General features: G+C 39.6%; 4 protein-coding genes across 4 annotated transcripts; 2 read left to right on the top strand and 2 right to left on the bottom strand.

The window, feature by feature from the left end:
- The first annotated feature begins 2373 nt into the window (after nt 1-2373).
- Nucleotides 2374-5708, top strand: LOC121782432 (luminal-binding protein 5-like). The gene is made up of 8 exons (XM_042180280.1): nt 2374-2548; nt 3076-3343; nt 3449-3663; nt 3748-3990; nt 4078-4557; nt 4636-4790; nt 4884-4966; nt 5050-5708. The coding sequence occupies exons 1-8, from the start codon at nt 2491-2493 to the stop codon at nt 5531-5533; spliced, it is 1986 nt and encodes a 661-aa protein (XP_042036214.1). The 5' UTR covers nt 2374-2490; the 3' UTR covers nt 5534-5708.
- An 87-nt stretch (nt 5709-5795) lies between these two features.
- On the bottom strand, nt 5796-9291 carry LOC121782433 (acyl-CoA-binding domain-containing protein 1-like). Its single transcript, XM_042180281.1, has 6 exons — nt 8573-9291; nt 7846-7951; nt 7636-7748; nt 6858-6949; nt 6457-6554; nt 5796-6215 (listed from the first exon to the last, which is right to left on the bottom strand). The coding sequence occupies exons 1-6, from the start codon at nt 9040-9042 to the stop codon at nt 6036-6038; spliced, it is 1059 nt and encodes a 352-aa protein (XP_042036215.1). The 5' UTR covers nt 9043-9291; the 3' UTR covers nt 5796-6035.
- Nucleotides 9292-12304: 3013 nt separating this feature from the next.
- LOC121781910 lies at nt 12305-14257 on the top strand. The gene is made up of 2 exons (XM_042179618.1): nt 12305-12999; nt 13445-14257. The coding sequence occupies exons 1-2, from the start codon at nt 12385-12387 to the stop codon at nt 13943-13945; spliced, it is 1116 nt and encodes a 371-aa protein (XP_042035552.1). The 5' UTR covers nt 12305-12384; the 3' UTR covers nt 13946-14257.
- Nucleotides 14258-17540: 3283 nt separating this feature from the next.
- LOC121782635 (uncharacterized WD repeat-containing protein C18H10.05-like) lies at nt 17541-21987 on the bottom strand. Its single transcript, XM_042180566.1, has 7 exons — nt 21661-21987; nt 19980-21203; nt 19805-19895; nt 19550-19707; nt 19414-19465; nt 19006-19182; nt 17541-18922 (listed from the first exon to the last, which is right to left on the bottom strand). The coding sequence occupies exons 2-7, from the start codon at nt 21117-21119 to the stop codon at nt 18414-18416; spliced, it is 2127 nt and encodes a 708-aa protein (XP_042036500.1). The 5' UTR covers nt 21120-21203; nt 21661-21987; the 3' UTR covers nt 17541-18413.
- Between the last annotated feature and the right edge of the window lie 217 nt (nt 21988-22204).

Raw genomic sequence — 22204 nt, 5'->3', positions numbered from 1 at the left:
CTCATTACACTTTATTTTTTTAATATTTCATAAACACCAACAGTTAAAATGAATTAAATTGAGAACTTTTGGGATGACTATTGGGAGGGATGTGAGAATGGGAAGGTTGTGAGAGAACTGTGATGATGTGGCAGGAGAAATTTTTAGACTTTTGTTAGTCTAAAAAAGTGATAGAGATGTAAATATTTCATTTCCATTCATCATTTTCTTCTATCTCTATTACAATTGATTCACTTTTTTGTTGACGAATGAAAAGAAAATGCTCAATACGAGGAATTGGTGAAATATCAAAAGGAGATTATTTAGATTCATCATGCCATAGTTGAAAATGATCGATGCGTTTCTGCATGGAAGAATCCGAGATGGTAGAACACCTCTTCTTTTGTTACAAATAAAAAATATATATATATCTATCTTGGACAATGCACAATATTAAGTCTACCAATATCCACAAATCAAACACAATCTCATCCAATTTGGTAATTGAAGGTTCACAAGTGTAGCCACACTTTTTTTGTTTATAAATAAAATATATTGTGAAGAAATGTATTACCACATAGTATGATAATATTTGGTAGAAGAGACTTTAATTTCTAAAAAAATCATCCATAAAAAAACAAAAAAACTAAATTTCAAAGGGGTCGGCAGTACTATATATCATGTCCAACTAATCTTGTCCCACAATTCCACCGTCATTTCTTGCTTTATTACATTGAATTCATATATCCAATAGTACTACTCCCTCCATATATATTCCACGACAGTGAAAATATTTCTTTTTGATACGATGATTTTAAAAAAAATAGTGTTAAGTGAGTTTAAATAAAGTAAGAAATGAAAAAGATAGGCAGATAAAGAAAGAATAAGAGAAAGTAAAGTAAGTGAAAAAAATGGATTGACCCTTATTAAAGAAGAAAATAACTCCACTATTATAAAACGTACCAAAATAAAAAAAAATGACTCGATTATTATGGAACGAGGGAAGTACTATTTTAGTTATGCCGAACAAATTTTATATGTTTGAGTTTACAAATACATGTGTGGTTTCTCGTTGTTTTTTAATTACTTGACATAATTTAAATTCACGTCAAATTTATTTTTAATAAAAAATACTCCATTTCAACTGAATTTCGTTGGTCAATAACGCAAACTCTCAAAGTGTATAATCTAATGGGAAATTCCATTATTGTTGGAAAACGTAACTATGAATAGCAATAATCTATTTCTACAAAAGAATCTGAACAATTTTCATGCCATATTTCGATCACATTCGAATTTCCATAGCCAAAATTCAACATAATAACTAAGTACCCAATTTTAAAGCTGCCGTCGATATTTTTCCAGTGCATGATCGAATTGTTCATTTCACACATTATTGTATGCGTTACTATTATCAGATGTGTATACAAGGTGATATGTATTTATATAAAAATGTGATTATTAATTTAAATACTATTCCTATCTTTTTTTATATCTATCCCTATCTTGTATATATATATAAAATGTAATAATTAATTTAAATACATATATTCCTTTCGTCTTGGATTTGAGTATATCTTCGGACTTCCGACATAAACTTCAAATTAAATATTTATTTTAGTAAGTTTCTGAAGTTCATATGTTTTTCATATGAGATGCTTTCGCAAGTATGTAACAAACTTGTAACTGTTACTTAAAAAACATGAATTTGAATGAAAACAAAAACCAGATAGATTAATGAGAAAAATAAATGTACATCAAATAAAAGTTTAGTTCTGACTTTGAATCTTGGTTGACATTCCATGATATTACTACTGATTTTAAATAGTAATAATTTCGATATTTATCCTTCAAATTATAATTTGATCATTCAGTACATGCATTGGAATGGTACCTAGTATATTACATAAAATTAATAGGAGTAAATATTTTATGGGTTACATTTTAAATAAATTAATAAATATTTTTGGGCTTCATTTTTCTCTAGAATAAAGGACATTGTTCTAAAACGACCTCGAACTTTCCAGGATAGACTAGAGCGAGAAAATTGCGCATTGCACGCATATAAAATTGAAAAAAAAAGGTAAATTAGAGCGAAAAATCGGCGATCTAAACCGTATATGCACGTTCTCAGCCATCCAACGGCTGCGATCTTCCCAAGTCACGTAAGGATATAATTGGCCAGCATGGCCATATAGCGATTTTTCATTGTGACACGTAATCAAAACTGACACGACACCCCGATGCGGATGGCCCACCGAAGCCACGATGGCACCAAAAGAAAGCGGGAATTGAATTGCTGACGCACTCCGAAACCTGATTGGTCCAGGTAAGCACGGGTGACGTGTGATCCATGCGCCCTGGCTATATATATTGCCGCGAACTCCACAATTCTCATCAACGATTCTTCCGATTTCATAACTACTAACAGAGAGGAAAAATCAAACGGAGTACGTAGGTGAAAGCAAACCAAGGCCAACTGTAATTCAATAGATTGTTGAGCTTGAAGCAATGGCTGGTGCGTGGGAGCGACGAGCTTCCTTTGTCGTCTTCGCCTTCGTTCTGATCGGTGAGTATTTAGTTTGCGGAACTGTTGGATTTTTTTAAGTCTGTAGATTTCATTGTTTGATTTTCTGCATTTTTTGAAGTTATTTTGTGTGTCGAGGATAGGTGGTATCTATAGGATTGTTTTTAAGCTTATGTTTTAGCATTGCTATATTCGTAAATCGTAATGTAACGCAATTATGCATATTTCTTCGTTTTGCTATTTCTGCTTTTTGTTCGGAAATTGTGTTTCATGTTTTCGTCGAGAATGATGATCTGTATAGGAACAATTTCAGCTGAGATATTGTGATTTTTTTGCTCATGTATTGCTGGTGTCCAATTATGAACTTCAGTAGAGAGCTCTTTTCTGTGTGTTTGTGTGCAACATATTCGTATGTTGTTAGTTAGATTATGATCTGCGATTTCCAGCCTGAAATTCAGATAATTTTGGCTCTGTTTCATACGAAAAATTGTCACATTTGTATTTAATCATGGTTTATTGCGGTTTGTTGGGATAAATGTGTTGATATGATATTTGATTCTTTGAAACAGGCTGTTTTTTCGCATTCTCGATAGCCAAAGAAGAAGCTACCAAACTCGGAACAGTTATTGGGATAGACCTGGGTACAACTTATTCATGTGTTGGGGTTTACAAAAACGGACATGTTGAAATTATAGCGAACGATCAAGGTAACCGTATTACTCCATCTTGGGTTGCATTCACCGACAGTGAGAGGTTGATCGGTGAGGCTGCAAAGAATCAAGCAGCTGTTAATCCTGAGAGGACAATCTTCGATGTCAAGAGACTCATTGGAAGAAAGTAATTTCTTCTACTTTTCTTCTAACCTACCTTTCGTATAATGGTTAAGTAATTAGATGATTTCATGACTTGTGTTAATGACTTAATTGTGGCTGTTGTTTTTAGGTTTGAGGATAAAGAAGTTCAAAGGGACATGAAGCTTGCCCCTTACAAGATAGTGAACAAGGATGGGAAGCCTTACATTGAAGTCGATGTGAAGGATGGTGAGAAAAAGGTGTTCAGCCCTGAGGAGATCAGCGCCATGATTTTGGTGAAGATGAAGGAGACGGCTGAGGCTTACCTTGGAAAGAAAATCAAGGATGCTGTGGTCACCGTCCCTGGTATATTTTTGCCCTATGGGAGATTTTTGGATGTCGTTTGATCGTTTTGTGGCTGATTTTGTTTGTGTGATTGTCATTTTGCAGCTTACTTCAATGATGCACAAAGGCAGGCCACGAAAGATGCTGGCACGATTGCTGGGCTGAATGTTGTGAGGATTATCAATGAACCAACTGCTGCAGCAATTGCATACGGTTTGGATAAGAAAGGTGGTGAAAAGAACATTCTTGTGTTCGACCTTGGTGGTGGAACATTCGATGTCAGTATCTTAACTATCGATAATGGCGTTTTTGAGGTTCTTGCTACAAATGGAGACACTCACTTGGGAGGTAAAGATTGAATCTGGTGAAGCAATGCTATTCCGTATAATGTACTATCTTATAGCGACTGATCAACATGTTTGGCTGTCGCTGCAGGTGAGGACTTTGATCAGAGAATCATGGAATACTTCATTAAGCTGGTGAAGAAGAAGCACGGAAAGGACATCAGCAAGGACAATCGGGCACTCGGGAAGCTGAGGAGGGAGTGTGAGCGCGCTAAGAGAGCCTTGAGCAGTCAGCACCAGGTCCGAGTAGAGATTGAGTCCCTCTTTGACGGAGTTGATTTCTCCGAGCCTCTGACCAGAGCCCGTTTCGAGGAATTGAACAACGATCTGTTCAGGAAGACCATGGGCCCTGTTAAGAGGGCCATGGATGACGCTGGTTTGGAGAAACGACAGATTGATGAGATCGTCCTTGTTGGTGGAAGCACCAGGATTCCCAAGATTCAGCAGCTTCTCAAGGACTTCTTCGATGGCAAGGAGCCTAACAAGGGTGTCAACCCCGACGAGGCCGTTGCTTTCGGTGCTGCTGTGCAAGGTGGAATCCTCAGCGGAGAGGGAGGTGATGAAACCAAAGGTGAGGAATGCACTTTTCGTGGTTTTACTTTCACAGTTTTGCATATTGCAGATTTTTAACAAAATGCATATGAATCAGATATTCTGCTGTTGGATGTGGCGCCATTGACCCTCGGCATTGAAACCGTTGGAGGAGTGATGACAAAATTGATCCCAAGAAACACTGTAATCCCAACCAAGAAATCCCAAGTTTTCACCACCTATCAAGATCAACAAACCACCGTAACAATTCAGGTATATTATTAGATTCCACTGTTGTTATTTTTTTTGATGAAATGAGATTCTGTAAGCAAATCTTGATGATTGTTACAATGGGGTTTGTCGTAGGTTTTTGAGGGTGAAAGAAGTCTTACCAAGGACTGTAGGTTGCTCGGCAAGTTCGACTTGACTGGCATCCCACCGGCACCAAGGTTTCGTCTCTCCCTCCTCCCTCTCCATCTAGTAAGACTATTCCAGTGGATTTGTAATGAGTAATGACATTGTATGTGAACAGAGGGACGCCTCAGATTGAAGTGACATTCGAGGTGGACGCGAACGGCATTCTGAACGTGAAGGCGGAAGACAAGGCCTCAGGGCGGTCGGAGAAGATCACCATCACGAACGACAAGGGCCGTCTGAGCCAGGAGGAGATCGACCGGATGGTAAGGGAGGCAGAGGAGTTTGCCGACGAAGACAAGAAGGTGAAGGAGAGGATCGACGCCAGGAACAGCCTGGAGACGTACGTTTACAACATGAGGAACCAGATGAACGACAAGGACAAGCTCGCGGACAAGTTGGAGGCCGACGAGAAGGAGAAGGTGGAGGCCGCGACGAAGGAGGCGCTGGAGTGGATGGATGACAACCAGAGCGCCGAGAAGGAGGAGTATGAGGAGAAGCTCAAGGAGGTGGAGGCTGTGTGCAATCCCATCATCACCGCAGTTTACCAGAGGTCTGGTGGTGCCGCTGGTGCCTCTGCCGATGATCACGATGAACTGTAAATGATTTTTTTAGGTTTTTAGATTTGTGAATTTTTTGGATTTTGATACATAGTAGAAGTAGAATGGTCGAATTTTCATACATTTGTTTTTGCTTGTTTTTCTCTCTTTCAAAAAGAGAGTTTTGATTATGTGAATGCCTTATTCATTCCAAATCTCATACGCATTTTATTCCTAACTATTGCTTATGAAGTGTTTTTTATAGGCAAATGAATATAAATTTAAAGGCTGCATCTTGTCTAATGCCTTTAAAACAGTGCCACACTTGAAAGTTCCAATAATATTAATTGAGACGAGAAAGGGGTGAATTCGATTAGCATCAATTGATCTATCTGAGGAAGTGCACAGCCCCCAAAATTTTACTTACTCCAATTAGGCAAAAAGAACAAATTGAGGTCAGGAACTACAAAGTTTAGACACCACCACCAATCTATCAAGGCTGAAATTTTGCTTAATCCTTGAGATGTTACGATCTTAGTCCTGTACAATGTGGAACACTTCTGATTTAATTGGCCCCTTTAGTCACGAGATCCAACCCTGACCACCTCGACTCACAGAGATCCCTGGGTGCATTCCCTTCGTCGTCTTTCACTTCTATGTCCGCACCATGTTTCACAAGCAATTCCGCAATGGCAGTTCTCTCACACACAGCAGCGTAATGCAAAGGGGTTTGGCCTTCACCATCCTACAATAAGCACATGTAGTTAATCATTTGACAAAAGCAGGAATACAGCTTTGTTCCAATCAAGTGACATCTAAAAACAGCCAGCTCAGAGCCCAAGATATATCCTTCCCATCGCCTTGTAAGTTATTCCAAACATTTTTACCGCATGAAATAGAAAATATGACGTGTTTTGAGAGGATTTGCTATCTTTTCTTAGCCAAGCGATGTGAAAATATAAACACTATATAAAATTTGCATCTACCTTAGCATTGACATCAGCGTTCTTGTTCAGAAGCAATTCAGTAATGCTCAAATGGCCTCGATCTACAGCCCAGTGTAAAGGAGTACGGCCCTCACTGTCTGCAAAAATTGGAATTTAATAATCTAAACAAATAGATACGAGGATTTGTATGATAGAAGTGCAAGACACATTTTAAGCTGACATGGTTTTACTGACGGTACTGAATTTGCTGAACTACAGCTTTTCCTTTCAACTCACCAAAAAACATAGAAAAGATCCAAAGAAAAATTGACAACTTAATTGTTTAAAAATAAAGTTTTTTCTCGAGGAGCAGCTTCATGGAAGGCAATCAGGGAACAAGTTTTTAACTTAGAAAGGGAGAAGGTATAGCAGGGGACACAAGAATTTTGACATCCGCAAACCTTTTACATCTAGGGGAACATCATTCTCAATGCACTTGAGCAGATTTCCTTCATCTCCTTCACGTGCAAAGGCATGAATAGCATCCAATTTCCTTCAAAGACAAGATAAGATTTAATCAAATCTTCCTCTCTGAACCATATTATCATAGTAATGAGGAAAAGGGCTAGAAATATAGTTTTATGTCCAGACTCCATGCACAATTGCCTCTAATTCTATCCAATACTGAGGACTTATCTGAAACCATACAAAAACCAGATAGGAAGTATGTAGTTTTCTGATTAAATAATGTACTTTTCTAGTTACATACGCGCGAGGTTTCAAGAGGATTGTAGGAATGATATGCAGGGTTGATACATGGTCGGAACTCAGAATTTGACGAGACGAGAAGAAGTAAAATCTATAGTATAAATCATCACTAAAGTATGCAGTATTAGTTCAATATAGAAAAAATTACTACATAAACATGAAAAAATTATCATAACATCTTTAGGAGTCAAGGAATTGAATGAACTCTTAAGGTGTACATCCCCTGTCCCTTGTGGATGGAAGAGGAGAGTGTGAGATTGGTCTTCTAGTAAGATCTTATAAAGCTAACATTTAAAGTTCTTCATCAACCATCCCTTCCACCATCCTTGTCTATATTAAAATATACTAGTAAGATACCCAATATTGCACCATAAAAGTGAAAACATGGAGACATTACAACAACACAGAGGATATAGTGAGACGATGTGACTGAAAGCCATATAACATTAAAGAAACAATTAGCATACTCACAAGTCAGTTCCTGATTCCTCTTCATAAACAAATGTACTAAAAACAGGTCCCATAGGTCCTCCAGCACCTCCCATGGATCCACTGGTACTTTCATCCTTCTTCTTCTGATGTTGCTACATGATGCATATGAATGCCAACAGCAATGGTTAAGATGAGAATAAATGTAGAAATCAGAGTTCATATAATTGAGCTAAATGAATCTAGTCTCACACTGGCAAGGCCAGAAGCCCAAGTGGGATATAACTCAGAAACAATGTCAATGTACTTCTCCATTGCTTCTTCAGGAGGCATAGCACCCAATTTCTGCCACGCTTGCCTAGCACACAAAAAGACAAATATTTCAATGGGTCAGCCACAATATCTTCAATCTCAAAAGGCAGAGAAAACAAGCAAAACATCAATAAGTCATTGAAGTATAAAGCCATATGCCACTACAAATTTTGAACTTCATACAAAATGCCAACTATGTTACTAGCCGTACAATAGCAACTGCATGGAACACCTTCAAAATACAGCACAAGAACTTTCAAAAGAGGCATTTAATCATTAAAGCATGACCTCAAATGAGGGAAGGAATCCCTGTAACAGATATAAAAATCATGTGCTTAGTAACCAAGAGAATCAGAAATGCATAATTCATGTTCCTTAGAGAACCTTTTATGCAGATCCTCATATACTCTTCTGGCTCCTTAACAATACTAACCACAGTGAAGATATGTTCTTTATTTCCTACTAAAACAACTTGAACCTAAAGTTGGAACACTTAATAAAGATGAACATGTTTATGAGGCGACCAAATCCAAATCCCACAGCTTCACGACAGCAAACTAAAATCACACATTACAATCTCCAAACATCAATGATAAATGAAAAAACAACTCAAACGAGAATCAATAAACTCGATCAGGAATAGAAATGGTAGTCGAATGAATCTCACCATTTCGCCCGAGCAGTCATTTTCAAGGCAGAAGGCTGGGGAGCCGAACACGGCCCCTCAGTCGCAATCTTATACAAGCTATAAAGCTGGAGCTGGACATCATTCGACACCTTCATCGCCGCCCTATCGGCAGCCGTGGCCGCAACAAACGCAGTGGCGGCACTGAAGATCTCGTCCAATTCGGTGCTCTCAACGCCCTCCCAATCGTCATCACTATCACTGTGATCACTCGTCACCACGCTTTCGTTCCCCGACACGCCTCCTCCGCGGATAAACGGCTCGTTCTCATCCGAAATCCGAGCCGAGGAATCTGCGGCTACATCTTCAGCTTCAGGCTCGGGTGAATCAGCGCGCGTGATCCTCAGATTCTCGTCGCGGAAGGCGAATATCACTGAGAATAGCTTCGCGAGCAGGTAGGAGAAGATGAGCCCCAACAACACCGATTGAAGTAATTCGTGCGACTCCGCCATCAATTCCCGATCAAATGAAGACAAGATTATCTAATCAAAACAGTGAGAAATCGGGCAGAGGTTTGGTGAATTGGGGATTTCCGAGAAAAGCTAACCCTAGAAAGAGGGAAACTGGAATTTCTGGGATCGATTGCTTTTTTCCCTCACTGCGGCGGCAAACCCCAGATTGATTTTTTTTTCTTTTTCTGGAATTAACTGTTTCCAGCTTGGCTTGGGACTGATATTTTCTGCACTCTTTCTTTCCTGCAGTTCTTTGCAGTTTATACCCCTTTTCTGTCCCACTAATTAGAGCATTTTTTTTATTATACATGAGATTTTAGTAGGAGTATAAAATTTTATTTTGTGAGATTAGTAGAAGGAGAATAAAATAAAAATATTTTTATTTTTGAAAATGTATAAATTAATATGAGACATCTATAAAAGAAAGATGTGACTTGAGTAGAGTAAATGGAGTATATTATTGCATGAAATGATGAAGTATTAGTATAAGTTTGGTACAAAATCGTATTGTACTAATTTTGGTCACAAAAAATAATCTTGATAGTAGATGATCAAAGGTTTAATATAAAATGTTATAATAAGAGGTATATAGAGTGAAAATGTGATTATTAATAATGAAAAATGAAAAAACTTAAGAGTACTTGAATTATGGAGTATAAAAACTAGTAGGAGTAATTTTTATGGACAGTTTAATATAGGAAAATAAAACTATTTAGGTCATCCACTACGCTGTCTCTATACCGTCACTTAAACCGTCTCTTAACTACTATTTGAGCACTATTTGAGGGCCCCACCGTCCTTTTTTCCTCCATCCCTTAACTAAGGGACGGAACCTGCAACGCTCCGTCTCTTAACCGTCTCTATACCGTCCCTTAATTACTATTCATTCAATTTCATTTAGAATTTTTTTTTCTACCCAATTCAATTTAAACAAACACACTTTATTAAAAACCACACTTTATTAAAAACACACAAACTAAATAAACACACAAAATAAAAAAGACACAAAATAAAAAAACACACAAAATAAAAAAAAAAACTACTCCGCCGGCGAATCATCCTCTGGAGGCGGTCGAGGTTTAGGGGGTGTCGGAAGGTCAAGTTGTGCTGCCATAGCAACAATTCTGTTCCACCAGGCCGTGAATTGGGCGTACGAGAAGTGGGAAGTGTCCGCCATTGTGGCGGTCATGTACGCCACCATAAGTGTGTCTGAGCCTCCCCGCTAGCCCGAGGCCGGCTGGCTTGATTCGCCTCGGCCCTTCCTTGCTCTAGCCGCTTTCGCCGCCTTTGTCCCTTGCGGCCGACGGCGCCCACGCGCGGATCCTCCAGCATCGCCGACCGTACCCGCAAACTCCCGGGATTCAGCCTCAGGTTGGCTGATGTCATCGGTGTCACCACCAGACGAGTATTGGCCACTCACCGTATGCTTCATGCGCTTCGAGGTTGAGCCCGAGCTGGAGCGGAAACCTCCGGCCCACCGTTCCTCGTCCTTGACGGCCTGCTAAACATCAACAAATCTGAATTGATGACCCTCGTCCTGGTAGTAGGCGTGCAAAGCGGACGTCAAAATGTCGGTGGCCGTGGCACCGCTTTGGTAGCGCGCCTCTTCAGTCAAGTAGATGCCGCAGAATTTTTTGATCTGTCGGTCGACTCGGTCAAAGTGAGAGCGGCGCATTTTAACTTTGCGCTTGCGGGAGCCTTTCGGCTTTATCTGGTGGTAGACCTCGCAGACCTTTTCCCAGAAACACTTCCGGGTTTGTTGATTCCCGACGATGGGATCGTACGAGACCGTGATCCAGGCGTTGTACACCGCCATCGTTTCGAAGTTGCTGTACGGATGCCGGCCAAGGGTCTCTTCTTCTTCTTCCTCCTCGTCCTCGCCCGCCTGGGGTTGTACACCGCCAGTGCCACCTCCACCGCCTCAGCCACCTCCACCGCCAGTGCCACCTCCACCGCCAGTGCCACCTCCACCGCCAGTGCCACAGGGAAAATCCTCCCGGATCTGGGATAATCCCTGCGAATACCGCGTGGCGGAGGGACGGACATATGCATCAAGGTCAAAATTGGGTGGTTGGTACCCCATCGGCGTCGCCGAACCCTGAGTCCCAGGGGTTGACGAACCGGAACCGCCCAATGTGTTGATCATTGTCTCCCAATCGCCGAACGCGTTGAGATCCCACCCGCCGTCGCCGGAACCGCCGTAGTTGCCGTCGCCGTCGCCGGACATCTTGAGTTGGTTTATGAAAATTTGAGAGAAAATTTGAGAGAAAATTTAGATGATAGGAAGAATAGATGTGTAGTTGTGTGTGAAATGAGGATGAGTTTAGGAGTATTTATAGAGTAAAAAAATTAATAAAAAATCAAAAAAATTATAAAAAAAATAAAAAAACGGTATTATTACCGTTACAATTTTTTTTTATTTAAATTCGATTTTTTTTAAAAAAATATTTATTGCGTCAGCACGTGACGACGCCCACTCGCGGGCCGGCGAGTGGGCGTCACGCACGACGCCGGGTTGCTCCACGTTGCCTCGGCGCGTGGCGAGACAGCCTGTCTCGTGGCTCGCCGGGACGAGACGCGGGACGAGACGGGACGAGATGGAGGCTGCAACGCGTCGCGCCGGCGTCCCGTCTCGCGGGGATGAGACGCGAGACGCCGGCGAGACCCGTAGTGGATGGTCTTAGTACTATAGATGAAAGTAAAATTATGTCGCTTAAGCTATTGAACATGAATTTCGTCCCCGAACAAATACTATGAATTTGATGCAAGAAATAATTAAACAAAAGTAATAAATTTTTGTATACCTATAGTGTTAAGACGTTTTTTAGCACAACTGCGATTTCCAGAAGCTATTTGAGGAAAGCAAGCAACAGTTGCCTCAGGTCAGCAGTGGGTACATTAGTACTATATGTGTGTTGGGATTCGTTTACTACTTATGTAAACTAAAGTTTTAGTGCCTTTTCTAGTTAGTGATGTAACTGTCACTGTTAGCTTCTACATACTTTGTTTGACCACTGAGTATATCGAATCTGCCGAAAATCTTACTCAACCGGGCTTGCGGATTAAAGCCGAAAGTCTCCCAGCAGGTGGCGGGGTTTGAACCCGTGACCTCAAAGTCACCATAGCTCCGGGCTGCGACCCGTTGGTCTTATTTCATAGTAGTACTTATTCTTATAAAATGCGGCAAGCGATGTTGCAATTTTGGAAAAAGTACATCACTATCTTCATTGGTATAGGACTTCCATTGGTATATCATATTCTGTGTATCTTCATTGGTATAGTGTTACCATCTTCTTCCTGTTATTGTGAATTCCTAATTACTATATCTGAGTACTTCCATTAATGGAAAATAATTTGATGGAGATGGGGGAAGAAAATCTCTATGTCGCCATCTCTCTATCTCTCAAACACTCATATCCCCTCTCAAACACTCTCAGACATCTCCTCTCTCCCCTCTCAAACAACATCTTCTACGTGATTCTCATGGCAAGCTCCGAGATCGAGGAGATCGGAGGAGGAGCTCCGACCGCTCCGGCAGGAGGCGTTGCGACTGGGGGAGTTCCGCCTGGAGGCGTTCTGACCGTTCCGGCTGGAGGCGTTGCGACTGAGGGAGTTCCGGCTGGAGGCGTTCTCACCGTTCCGGCTGCAGGCGCTGCGACTGGAGGCATTCCGATCGTTCCGGATGCGGAACAGGTTACTCCTCCGACCGTTCAGGCTGGAGGAGTTCCGACCGCTCCGGCTGGAGGCGCTGCGACTGGGGGAGTTCCGGCTGGAGGCGTTGCGACTGGGGGAGTTCCGGCTGGAGGCTTTGCGACTGGGGGAGTTCCGGCTGGAGGCTTTGCGACTGGGGGAGTTCCGGCTGGAGGCGTTGCGACTGGGGGAGTTCCGGCTGGAGGCGCTGCGACTGGGGGAGTTCCGGCGGAAGGCGTTCCGACCGCTCCGATCGTTGCGGAAGAGGTTACGATTTTTATTTTTTTATTTGAAATTAGTTAATTAAAGTGCCTAATTTTTATACTCCATGAAGTAACATGCTAGTATTTAAATTGTTGGGCTGTTATCTCATAATTAGAATATTTGGGCCTTGCATTGTAGAGTAATTTGTTTGGGCTGTTATGTAGAATATTTAAATTAGGTAATTTAGAAAATACTACTACTACGCTAGTCTGTGTTATTGAGAGATGAATTGCAAAATTGAATCCATCAGAATGCTTGCATATTTTTATTGGTTACCGTACATATATATATATTTATTGATAGAATTAGTGATGATTGCTGCTTGTTATTTAAGATATTTTATTGTGAGATTGATATGGTGATTAGGCATCAGATTGATATGGTAATTAGGCATTAGATTAATAATTTGACAAGCATGAAATGTAATTGATTTGTTTTTGTTTCCCAGCGTGGTTTGGTTGATGGATCTGAGAGTCGGTTAAAGGTGAATAGGAGAGCATTGGGCTCATTTTTAGTGGTGGTGACCCTGTTTACTTGTGTTACTGTTGGGGCTGCGTTTGCCGTGCCTGTGGAGGATTTCGTCTCCGACCCTGACATTGGTCGCTGGAAGCACATTGTAGCCGCTACCTTCTTCTCATCCGATATGTTAGCCATCTGTACTTCGGTTATAGCCGTGATATTTCTCACCTTGGGCCACCTAGGGGATGACCGGTTGGTTGCTGCTGCCCTCGAGTTATCGGCAGCCTTGATCCCCGTGACCCTGATGCTGATGACCCTGTCTTTTGCAGCTGGCATTGCCATCGTAGGTAGGAGCGTGCCATTCGCTGTGGGTACCCTTGGTTTATGTATCTTCCTTGCGATCATGTTTCCGTTGTTTGTGCGTCGCGTAAGATGGAGCCATTCTCTCGCTGTCTTCATGGTGTATTGGATCCGTATGGTGTCCCGTTAGCTGGTTTAGTTTGTACTTACACAGTTTAAAATAACTCTGGCATGTATAACTATTATATTCGAACCTGTGATGTATTTTCGAACCTGTTAATTGCTGGAGTATTTCATATTATGTAATTGCTTGAGTATCTTATACTGTATTATATTTACTACGTCGTCAAATCATATCAATGTGCTGATTATCTCTTACATGTTTGATGTTTCTATTTTTCACATTACCTTGTATTGTAGAGATCCATTAATCTCAGTGTGTTGCTTGTTGTCTTGTGTAACAATCTATAAAGATATTAAATTCCTAATGTGATTGACATTTCACTTCATTTGTTGTGTTATTTTGGCTAATCTTTAATTTGTGTAAGTCTTTGAATTAGCCTTTAAGATGGTTGATGGTTCTGTGTGACTTGCGAAATACTCTAATTTCAAAATTACTATAAATTACTACTTATTTTCGTTGTGTGATTGTATTATTTCATGAATGTGTCTATTATCGTCCTTTTGGTTCACAAAATGATTGTGCCGAATGCATAGATTAATTGATCAAATAATACGAATATTACAGTATACTAGTATAAATTGATTAAATTTGATTGTGGTGTAGAAACTTGAATTTTCATGAAATCGCAGTTAGTTTTACTAAAAAAAAGTTTATACAAACACGATTCTGGTATGTCATAATTGTGATGGTATTTGTAACAATAAACAATAACAAGATAGGCAAATCAAATTTTATGTACACGAAAATCAAGCTCTTTTATAATAATAAATTCATTAAATACACACACACCTCATCCACATCACAACATAAACAAGTAGAATGTCTTAATTAAGCATAGTAAATCATCTACTCCACAATGACAACATACACTGTCATTTCTTCCGAAACTAAGCATTCCTTTAATTGTGAGAGGATGAGAGTGAGAAAGCAATACTAAATATGACTCCAAACTTGAAAGTAGTAGCAAGCTGAATTGCCAGGAAGAAAGCAGACAATACAGTAAAATATTGAACTAAATCACCATTATATTTGGCTGTTGTCACAAACTTGATAATGGGGTGAAGCTCTTAACTCACTTTATTAGCAAGGAAAGAGCAGCCGCTAGTTTGTTGAGAGCGTCTGTAAAATCCAGATGGAATAGTAATGGTTTGTGTGCATATATCTTTATCACACACTAGTTTGTAATTGTAATTTTGTAATTGTAATTATAATTATGATCCTCTTACTCATCACCAACTAGGATCAAAGGATGCTTGTAAAAATTCTCAATTGCAAGCTTCTTGTCTTCATCACCAATATGGCAATATCATTACCAGCTTTGTTTCTGCAATGAATATAGAGTTGGAAGATATTAGTATATGAAGTCGGACCGAATGATTAATATATGATCCTTACTCACTGGATTGAATTTTCTCGAGTCCACATCTGACATTTCTCGGAGGCATTAGGTATGGACTTCGTATTCTGGACCATGATTGGGACGGATAATTTTTCGACATGAAAACAAATCGCAAGTGTAGGAGGGTGCAGACTGAACTGCTGCAGGTTTTAAGAAATGTAATGGAAAGTGAATGGAAAAAGATATTGGAACGTAAGTCCTGCTTTTATATATTAGTTTTATAATAAAATGTGAGTGAGATGGAGTTAATGGAATGTGGATTCCATTGCCAAAAGTGGTAAGAAAGCAAATGGGACATTTATTGGCAGATAGACAAAAATGACAAAATGAGACAATTATTGGTGGACAAAGAGAGTAGTTATCATCTAGAAAGAAAATTGATGGATGAGGATGATTGAAATGGCTAGCACCCTCCATACCCACTCCACACCTTTGATTTAAACAAAGACAGAGAGAGGTGTTAAGATTTGGACAAGAACTTCAAATATATATATAGAGGTATTTTTTAGATTAATTAATGATGCGTGCTACTTCCATAAATCATGTTTATACTTGACGTAGTTAGTTGGCAAAGAATATTGCATACACTTTGTTCAAATGTCCAAATGTCATGGCTAATGTATTCTTTTAAAATAATATTGAAATTGTTATCATCATTACTAAAGCAGATGCCAAGCTAGCTGGGTTATAATATCCTTTTCATAAAGTATTAAAATGTTGTACAATTATCAAAATAAGATGCCAGGAATAAGGTACTAAAACTTGTAGCCAAATTCAAAGTATGTTACAGATTTCAAGAAACAAAGTCTGCACCTTTATTGTAGAGTGAAACATAAATATTCCATTATATATTAATATAATATGACTTTAGTGAAAAACAATATACTAGTATTATTTGGCATCTTCGACTAAGTAAAGATCTTTACTAAAATACTTAAAGACACTAAATTAAGACATTACTTGCTTCTTAGATTTGGTATCTACTAGTGAAAATTTCAAATTTCTAAACTTGTAGATTTATGGGAAATAAAAAATTTAAAGATAACTAATGACTTTTCTCTTTAAGTTCATTTTAAGATCATTACTTATTTAAAAGGATCTATGTTACTACTTTTTAAAGTTATAGCATAGGATTGTAGGGGATGTATCTATGTTCTTTTTTCTTTTTCTTATTTGAAAGGATCAATAATGATTCTCATTTATCCTATGATGACTCGAACATCTAATCTAATGGTTGAGGAGAAGCGACTTTACAATGGTGATTACATAAAAAAAAAAAGAAAAAGGATCAATAATGATTCTCATTTACCCTATGATGACTCAAACCTCTAATCTAATGGTCGAGGAGAAGCGTCTTTACAATGGTGATTATATAAAAAATGTGATGTGTATATAATTTGGAGTTGTGGCATAGGAAATCATATTTAGAAATCATCTAGGTGATATTAATTCTTCCATGGTGGTGACCGGTGAGAACAATACAATTTGCCTAAACAAAATGGTGCAACAACTCTTGGACAAGAGGCTCTCGTCTCAAGAGGAAGATATAAGAGTCTCGAGTCAAAATAGGACACATAATTAGAAACAAGTAGTTCTTACTAATATTACTCCATCTTTTCAACTTATTACAAAACCAAGATTAATTGACATCCTTCATCCATTAACGACCATGAGTGAGACTCTTTCTCAACTCAAAACTACACCACTTAACTTTTATTAAAACTCGTGCTTATAAAAAGTGTGCGACCAGTTACATTAGTTGAATTTAAGTAAATCATTTGTTATAGGGGTTTTTCAAAATCCTTGTATCTTGTTCTTTGAGGATCGTTCGAGTCGGGTGAACATCAATTCAATCTCAATCCGAGAATAAAGTTGCTCAATTGGTTATAAGGTTCGATCTGACCTTGCCTGTGGTTCTTCAGTGGTCTACATCAGCGAGCCGCTATCCGCATCCGGTATCTCTCGTCTTCACGACACTCCTAGGCTACAATTATAAAATGGCAGTTATTCTAAAAAATCGACAAAATCCGAATAAAGCAAAGTACAAAGTTTCTCGTGTATAAGTTACAATTATTTCAATTTTATTACTATAATTTTTTTATAGAAAAAATTAATTATTGTAAAGAATAAAAGTGATTTGTCCACATAATAAAAAAAAGTACTTAAAATATTAACTACTCCTTTCAATGGTCTACTTCTGAGTTGAGAAAGAAAAATAATAATTACAAAACGTTACAAATAATGTAACAATATTAACTACCTCCAATGGTATAAGTTGGAAAAATATACAACTGTACACAAATCTATTTACATCAAATGTAACCATAAACATCTAAACTTTTCCCTTTCCTTTCTCTTTTCAAAACTATCAAATCCCTTAAAATTTTACACTCATAATAAAACCATCTCAGCGACCAACATCATCCACAGCTCCCGAACGCAGCAGCATCGACGAGTCGGTCGAGACAGCACACATCCAACGGTTCACGGGAGACGGCACTAAACTCACACAAGGGGTGCAATTAGTCTCAGAAATGGATGCTTTACAATCCCTTTCACTATTTTCTTTCCATGAAGAATAAAAATGGCAGACAAACGAAAACTCTATTATGCAGCCACAAAGAAACCATTCCCCACTACTTTTCGTACGACAGATTCCGGCCACCAGCCCCACCACGTATAAAACGTATGGAACAGGCTATACGAGGCCCCACGAGCACCTCCATAATGCAAATCAATCTCAAGCAGACACCGCTTCTTTCTCGTGGTTTCCCAGATGGGCAAGCAGAGACTTAATAAATGAAAGAATCGTCGATATAATTAAGCCCAGCAACGAAAAGATGGGGCAGTGTAGCAAACCTCAGCTCTCTCAAGAATTCGAACATTTTGACTCCAGCCAGCTGTCATTGCCTGTCTCGTCTCTAATGAATGAACGGGCCCAACGGTCACTATCCTCTAATACCCCCAAAAATATGTGGCAATTTAACGGATAGGGTTTCCTTGCCAACCAATTGTGCAATCAATTTTCAGGCACATACGATAAAGAGGTAGATTGTTTGCAAAAGGCGCCACGTGTTAAAGGGGTATTGGCAGACCGTAATTGTGGAATGACCTAATCCGACCGTCCCAAGTGGCGGTGACGATAACCATGCCCCAAGCATGAGAAGTTGACGAGCTCTGGAAAGAGGTCCTGAAAAGCCTGTACTCAGACTTGCTCATTGAAGATGTAATGGCTCGGGGGCTAGGCATGGGAAGCTTTTCCTCAGGCCATGTTGCTGAGCCCCTCGAGTTGGAGTCAGTGGGAAACTCTTGGCTTAGCGAGAAGCCAGGGGATGAAAAGAACGGCAATGAATTAACTGATCTGCCGTTGTGCGACTCAGATTTCAGGCCAGGCCACGTTATAGCAACAGATGCATCAGCTGAGAAGCACTCGAACGACCTAGCAGGTTTTGGTTGTGAGAAAGGCGATTCTCCATCACCACAGTAGTTCCAAACATAAATACGTGAATCCTCGCTAGCTGATACAATATGCTTTCCCCGTGGAGAAAACGAGGCAGAAATCTGGTTCCCTGCATTGCGAAGGCCTGCCCACAAGGAAATGGACGAGTAAATTACAGAAATTCGTGAAAATAGCCAAGAACAACTTTCACCAAAATCAAGTATGTACCTTTGTATTTTTCGACAACATTTAGCTCAGCATCGACGATTCTGACTTGTGCATCAGCAGAAGTAACCAAGATTTTCGTTGGGTCTCGTGGTAAGAACTGAAAGCCAATTATTCTTTTGCAGGACGACTTCTTCTTACCGGCTAAACACATCTCTCTCTCCAGCTGGAAGTGATTATCTGATACAAGCAACAAAAGAAATTAATGCCCTGCAAAATACAAGTTCATTTAAAAGTAGCCAAATCTCACGAAAAGGGTCACAAAAACAAGATGGATCGACCTTCAAACGCAAAAAACTCTAGCCAAATACAGATAATCACTGAATAATTAGAAAACAGAGAAATCGAAATAACTGACAATCACAAAGGCTAGAGAAACAGAGGCGAGTTCGAGAATTCCTTGAAAATTACCTGATATGTTGAAGAAGTGACAGGTCCCCGTAACACAACCAATAACCCCTCCCTGTATAACAAGCGAATACAAAATCATTACAAACATGCCTTATGAGATATGAAGTTGTAATATAATCAGGGTAGTAAAACAGACCTGCGCATCGGGGCTGTACGAAACAGCAGTGACTATGTCCTTTATTTCCGTCCAGTCAATAACGTTAGAGCGTTTGATGCTCCACATTCGGACCTTCCCATCTATTGAGCCACTGATGAATCGGTCGTCATCAACAGGGTTAAACTGAATGCAGGTCACTGCACATCATTACACACAGGGTCTTTAGGCATGTAATCAGCAAATCAGAGTTAATTTAAAATATTCGTTCCATAAAAGAATACAATGACAACTAACCATAATCTGTATGGTGGAAGACCTTCAGACAATGATCAACGCCTACCTTCCACAAGCGAACAGTTTTATCAACCGATGATGTAAGCAGGCACTGCAAGGAAATAACTAAGACTGTTAGTTCACATTTAACCAAACCATATTGTATTATTGTACAAATTGCTAATACTACGCCTACATTATTCTTCGCCCATGAAAAGTCCAGGACCTCCGCACTGTGTCCGCAGAAAACATGCAATGGCTCCTCTAATAGACGAAAAACCTTTCGAGGGAAAACAATGCAGGCTGATTCCGGTGTCTTTCTTAGCCCCATTGACTTACCAAATCTATCTTTTTCCACTACACGAGGTGCCAATTCAGACAGATGATTCACCGAGAAGTACACACACGAAGGGTCCACATCTGAGATGTCAATTGTTTCTGATCTCTCGTCTTCCACCACTTGCCATACTCTCACAATCTTGTCTTCACCAGCACTTGCTAGGTACTGCCCGTCAAGGCTGAATTTCATCGCCAATATCAATCCCTCATGGGCTTGGATATCTTGTCCTACAAAGAGACCTGAGAGTTCTTTTAGCTTTTTCCGACAGTGTTGAACCTTGACCCTACTGTTCTTTTTTGCCCGAGCTTGGCTAGCGCAATGTAATCTAGCATCATCTATATCATCCTTCACATTCACACTCATCCTACAACTCATGGAGCGCCATCTACTCACCCACCTATCCCTCAATCTACCAATGAGCTTAGGTGTATCACGATTAAACTCGGTCTCCTTCTTTGCAAGTTGCTGAACAGAGGAAGTGGATTGAGCCTCAAATTTTTGAGATGATCGAAAATGGTCCAACCCACTGGCCCAAATCTCTTCTAGCCTGTCATTTTGCATCACCCTAAACTCATTTCCACCATTACAATTCCTATCGATATCATTTGAACTAACACCTCGGGGAATATCCAAATCACCAGCATCCCATCTAGGCAAAGAAGAGATGCCAGAAGAGAAATTTTCTTCTAAACCCGAAGTTCCCAACACAGCCCCGTCATCCTCCACAGCTCTGTGAATATCTCCAGTGACAACACCACCATCTCCACAATCAGAGGCATCCATAGAATTTCTCCCTTGAGATGCATCACCACTGCTCAACATCCGTCTAATGAATTTTCTGCGACGCTCCCTAACACTTCGAGAAATACTAGTCCAAAGCTCGTATTCCCTATCTTCAGACGAGGAGGCACTAGAAGCAACATCAGGCTCCTGCACAATGTGCTCGAGGGCGTCATAGAACCGCGATTCTTCGCCCTCGTCACTGAAGCTATCCATGACTGTTCAAGCTCAGGCCATGGAAAGACAGAGAAACCCCTCTTCAAAAGCTTTTGAAAGCCTTATTGCTTTCCAATATAAAACCTTTAAACAAACAGAGAGAAACACAAATTAAGTGATTAAATATTTGCTTAGTAAACAAGCACACCAGCAAGCACCACATCCAAGGTTTTCAGCAAAACTATAAAACAATATTAAAATAGAAACACCACAACAGCAAGAACATATACTTACTAAACAATTACTATTCAAACTAAATAACTAAACATATGAAACATAAACAATGGATCCAACATGGATCCCAATCCACACACATTGTAACTGGCCCTTCCACAACAATTAGCTCCCACAACAATACCAATTAAAAAAATGAAGAAATCAAAATCAAACTTTCCAGAAACCCGGATATATTTAACCTAGAAACCGAAAACCCATCACCAAAAACACGACTTTTCAAACCCCAAACAACGAATTAACGAATTAAACAAACATTATCAAGGAAACCACAATGAAAACACATAAAAATGGAAGATTTGCTCACATGGGTTGAATCCAGATTTTATAGATCGAATTGGAACAGATGGATCAAGGGGTTTGGTTACTCTCTCTAAAGGGTGCAACAGAGACGACTGGCCATTGAAGAAAATGAGAATTCGAGCAAAATCAAAGCTCATGGAAAAATTAAGGGAGGAGAAAAGGGGGTGGCAAAAAAAAACTAAAAATGGAAAATGAGAAAAAGCAGAAATTCCTTGATATCCGTGAATGGATGGCCCGAGAAACGAGATTTTGAGCTCCGTTTGTGTGTGTGTGTTGTGTGTGTAACAGTGCGTGCCTCTGCAATTTTGCCCCAATTTCTCTCTCTTTCTCTCCCTTCTCTTTCTACATGTATGATATATAAAGCGATTTTTAAATACAGATAAGGTTAATGTACATAATATTCTGTATTTAAATTGTTTTCGAAAAGATAAAATAAAATAGATTAGCTAATGTAAGAATTTATTTAGAATATTTTGTTTTAATCGGTAAAAACAAAATATACTAGTTGTTATTAAAAAGTAGACGCAATTTTATTTTTTTATGAGTTA

Source organism: Salvia splendens, chromosome 20 (assembly GCF_004379255.2).
Source record: "Salvia splendens isolate huo1 chromosome 20, SspV2, whole genome shotgun sequence".
NCBI lineage: Eukaryota > Viridiplantae > Streptophyta > Magnoliopsida > Lamiales > Lamiaceae > Salvia > Salvia splendens.
This window is presented reverse-complemented; position numbering and strand designations above follow the sequence as displayed.